Raw genomic sequence first — 4157 nt, 5'->3', positions numbered from 1 at the left:
GACCTACTACATGTAATGATTGTGTGATTGGATAGGTAGTTTTCCCACTTAACGTGAAGTCTGGTCGAGTGTTTGGTGGAGTTTTATCTAGACGGTCAGAGGACGGTTAGTATAAGAACATATACAGTTTTATCATCACGTGTCTTGGTACATGTGTGTTGTCTTATGTTGTACCAGAGAGTACATGTGTGTTGTCTTATGTTGTACCAGAGAGTACATGTGTGTTGTCTTATGTTGTACCAGAGAATACATGTGTGTTGTCTTGTGTTGTACCAGAGAGTACATGTGTGTTGTCTTATGTTGTACCAGAGAGTACATGTGTGTTGTCTTGTGTTGTACCAGAGAGTACATGTGTTGTCTTATGTTGTACCAGAGAGTACATGTGTGTTGTCTTGTGTTGTACCAGAGAGTACATGTGTGTTTTCTTATGTTGTACCAGAGAGTACATGTGTGTTGTCTTGTGTTGTACCAGAGAGTACATGTGTGTTTTCTTGTGTTGTACCAGAGAGTACATGTGTTGTCTTATGTTGTACCAGAGAGTACATGTGTGTTGTCTTATGTTGTACCAGACAGTACATGTGTTGGCTTATAGGTTGTGCTGACCTGGCGCAGGATCGGAGATAAAGATATTATTAATGAATTTGTCAACTTTTGTATGGGTAAATATCAAAATAAGTAACTTTCTATGTAAAACGAGGCCACGAAATTCACAGATTGGTGAATAATGACAATAATGAAATTGAATAGTGTTTACAACCTGTCTATATTCTATTACAACTGTACAGTGTAGGGTAACCTGCTTATAAACTGCGCATGAGCTCCTGCAGAAAAACGTTTCAAAATGGCGTGTACTTATTAAAAAAACCAACAACCCCTGATCACGGTTGTTCTTGTTTCAACAATGACACACCAGAGTCGAGACCAATCTTTGAAGTGTTTTCCTAGCCTCACAACATTGCAGTCTGTCAGTTGCTATAACTACTTTTGTATAACGGCAGTGTGCACTGTAACATCGTCGTGTGACGACAGACATAGTTTCCACAGGTTCCCTTGTATCCGTGCACTAGACTCGACCTTTACTAAAAGTACTCTCAAGTTCAACTCGCTCATCGAAAATTTTCTAAACTCCTCACACAGTTTTCCCGAAAGCCACAAACCACATTCTACAAGTTTTATCTTTTCCCAATTCCTTCATAGTCAGAGTAGAAATATATTGAACGCTCCGCGCAGTATACTTCTGTCTATTGAAAACATCAATTGATCAAATCAGAATAAATAATTATAATGATATTTGAACACAATTACTGGAACGAGTTGTAAATCCTATCACTCAGTTACCCAAGCTTTATACATACACATTCAAGTTCCACATACATTGTGAAGTAACTGTTCTATGTTGTACCAAAAGAAGATAATACCGTACATATATTATGTGTACCTACAGATAATTATCGCCCTTCGTGTGACGCTCCGCTGTTTGAAGAAAACCGGATAGTTTTTGGCCTCGGGGGAATTAGTTGGAATTGACATGTTTGGTTACAACACCAATTATTGGAAGACGCAGTAACGAGGCTGACATTTAGAATAATATATTTTAATCGTCGTGCACAAATACATTCCTGTTGACAGTTCAATTTTAGTTGGGGCTGTGATCGAACATAACTAATCATTTGTGTACATTTGTGTTGGGTAAATATCAGACTTTCTGAGGAAAACGAGCCCCAAAAAGTTCCCGGCTGGGCGAACAAAGACAATAAAAGTAGGCTACTTAGAGGGCACGTCTGTAAGCTGCTACAGCTGCTGGTATGTATGAAATACATGTATGGAGCGTTGCCTTTGAAAGTAAAACGTTTTAATTAAACTAAATGTATCATGAACTTAAGAGCAATGTCACGCATCATGTTTCTTTGTGATCAGCGACAGAACAGTGTATAGACCAGAGTTTTTTAAAGTCTGCTTTTACCGAATGTAAGGTCTATAACCTTCGCAGAACGTAAAGTTGTGAAGCCTCAAATATTTGTTTTTTTTGTTTTGTTCTTTAAACTGCTCACTTTGCGAGAAATCTTGAGGTTCTCTGCGGCCACATTACTGTTTTATCGGGGCCGCTGAGGAACTTAGCATTTCATTACACCAAAAAGTGGACCATTGTCTCAAATTAGAATCTCTTGCTTTTGGCACTCCTAGGTGTGTTGTGTGTTCAGCCATGCCAGGCCAGCTACGAGAATAATATCGCAAGGAACAGACACTTTGAAGTGGAAAATTAGGCCTACCCCCCCCCCCCCAAAAAAAAAGGACAAAACAACCCAGGAAAGAAAAAGAAGAAGAAGTCCACTCCAAAGGACACCCCTATACGCATTCTCCTGACTCCGCCCGGGCTGTTGCTGACTGGCCACACACAGCGCGCAGTCGTCAGTCAATCTGCTCACCAACATAGGTAGCATGCCATTCAACATGGCGGTCTGGGACAACGCATCTTTGACCACGCCCACTGTTGACGTCATTCTACTTCCGGGTCTTGTCGGGGACAAAGCTAGAAAACTCCTCCTCATCATCAACCTCGTTGTGATCGGACAAATCGTCAGCGTGTTTGGTATCGTCGCAAACATCATCAACATCGCCGTTTTCTTCAGACAAGGCTTCAGCGAGAGCACCACCATCAGCCTCTTCGCTCTAGGTATCGGCGACCTGTGTGCTCTGTTGTTGCTGCAGTGGTTCACTCTCTGTATTAACCCTTGGTTCTCCCGACTCCCCCTCTCGTTTAACCCTTCTGAGATCCAGAGCCTCACCGCCGGCTATCCGCGAGTCTGTTTTGTTCGCATCACGGGCTGGATCACAGCCTTCGTGTCCTTCGAGCGCTGCCTCAGTGTGGCTGTTCCCCTGAAGGTGAAGTCCATCATCACCACAAGGGTGGCTGCTTACGTCAACGTTCTCGTGTTTTTCTTTTCTTTCCTGGGCTTGATTCCCGTCTACGCCACGGCCTACTTTGACTGGAAGTTCTACCCTCAACTCAACACCTCCCTTGTCGGGATTCTCTACACGGAACACAAAGACGCAGTTCTCGGGGTATCTCTGTTCATCACCAACCTCTGTGCTCCCCTGACTTCCTTCGCCATTGTCATTATCTGCACCAGCGTCATCAGCTTCGAGCTACGTAAAAAAGCAAAATGGCGACGGCACTGCTCTTCCAGCAGCCAGGCGATCGTTTCCAGTGAGAAGAATTCTGGAAAGGAGACTCACGTGGTCGTCATGGTTACAGTTATTTCCGTTCTGTTCATCGTGTCCTCTACCCCGGTGACCTGTCTGCTGACCGTTAGATCTGTCGTCCCTGACCTCAGCATCGTCGGCCGGTTCTCTAACCTCAACTGGGTGCTGGCCTCTCTGGGCTTCCTGATGGAGACCGTCAACTCTAGCGTCAACATCGTGGTCTATTACAGGATGAGCACCAAGTATAGGGATACTCTCCACGCGCTCTTTAAGTGCTAGTTGATACTTTTTTTTTAGGGGGGGGGGTGTTTTAGTTTTAGTAAGAGTTTTTGATCAACAACGTCGTCTGCTACATGATGAGCTCCAAGTTTTGGGCTACACTCCACGCTCTCTTTAAGTGCTAGTTGATACTTGTTTGTTTGTTTGTTGTTAGTTTTAGTAAGCGTTTTACATCAACATTGTCGTCTACTACAGGATGAGCACCAAGTATAGAGCTACACTCCACGCTCTTTTTAAGTGCTAGCTACTTACTTTTCTCTGTCTATGGACCCGTTTTCATAAGAAAAAAAATTGCTGCCAAAATATATCTATGTATATTGAAACTCCTTCACCTGTTTCAGTTGTTTACTATTGATTGACATGGATGTTCAGGGGACTACGGTTTCGGATCACTTTCATAACTTCTGGTTTTGATGTGCTTATTTTCATGTCAAATTTCTCGCAGCTGTTGTTGAGTTCGGTAGTGTGATTTTGGAGGCTTTGTTGGTTTGGATGAATAAGACATTGGTCGTCTGCGAGTAGAAGTTCATTTAGGCTTTCTGGGCTTTGGTTTGAGTCTTACGTTTTTCTGTCCATGTTGCTACTACAACTATTACTTATAACAACGACAACAACAATAATAATAATACATTTTTGTAATACAAATACAAATAATAACAACAACAACAACAACA

The 4157-nt window shown here is 42.5% G+C and overlaps 1 protein-coding gene across 1 annotated transcript; it reads left to right on the top strand.

The window, feature by feature from the left end:
* The first annotated feature begins 2451 nt into the window (after window positions 1-2451).
* Window positions 2452-3483, top strand: LOC101856432. The gene has a single exon (XM_005100126.3). The coding sequence runs from the start codon at window positions 2452-2454 to the stop codon at window positions 3481-3483; it is 1032 nt and encodes a 343-aa protein (XP_005100183.3).
* The last annotated feature ends 674 nt before the right edge of the window (window positions 3484-4157 follow it).

This window comes from Aplysia californica, unplaced genomic scaffold (assembly GCF_000002075.1).
Source record: "Aplysia californica isolate F4 #8 unplaced genomic scaffold, AplCal3.0 scaffold00236, whole genome shotgun sequence".
Taxonomy (NCBI): Eukaryota; Metazoa; Mollusca; class Gastropoda; order Aplysiida; family Aplysiidae; genus Aplysia; species Aplysia californica.
The sequence above is the reverse complement of the archived record's forward strand: the minus strand, read 5'-3'. Positions and strand labels throughout refer to the sequence as shown.

Bases quoted from the DNA above. Each gene is read 5' to 3' on its own strand.
- LOC101856432 (XM_005100126.3), top strand. From the start codon at position 2,452: ATGGCGGTCTGGGACAACGCATCTTTGACCACGCCCACTGTTGACGTC.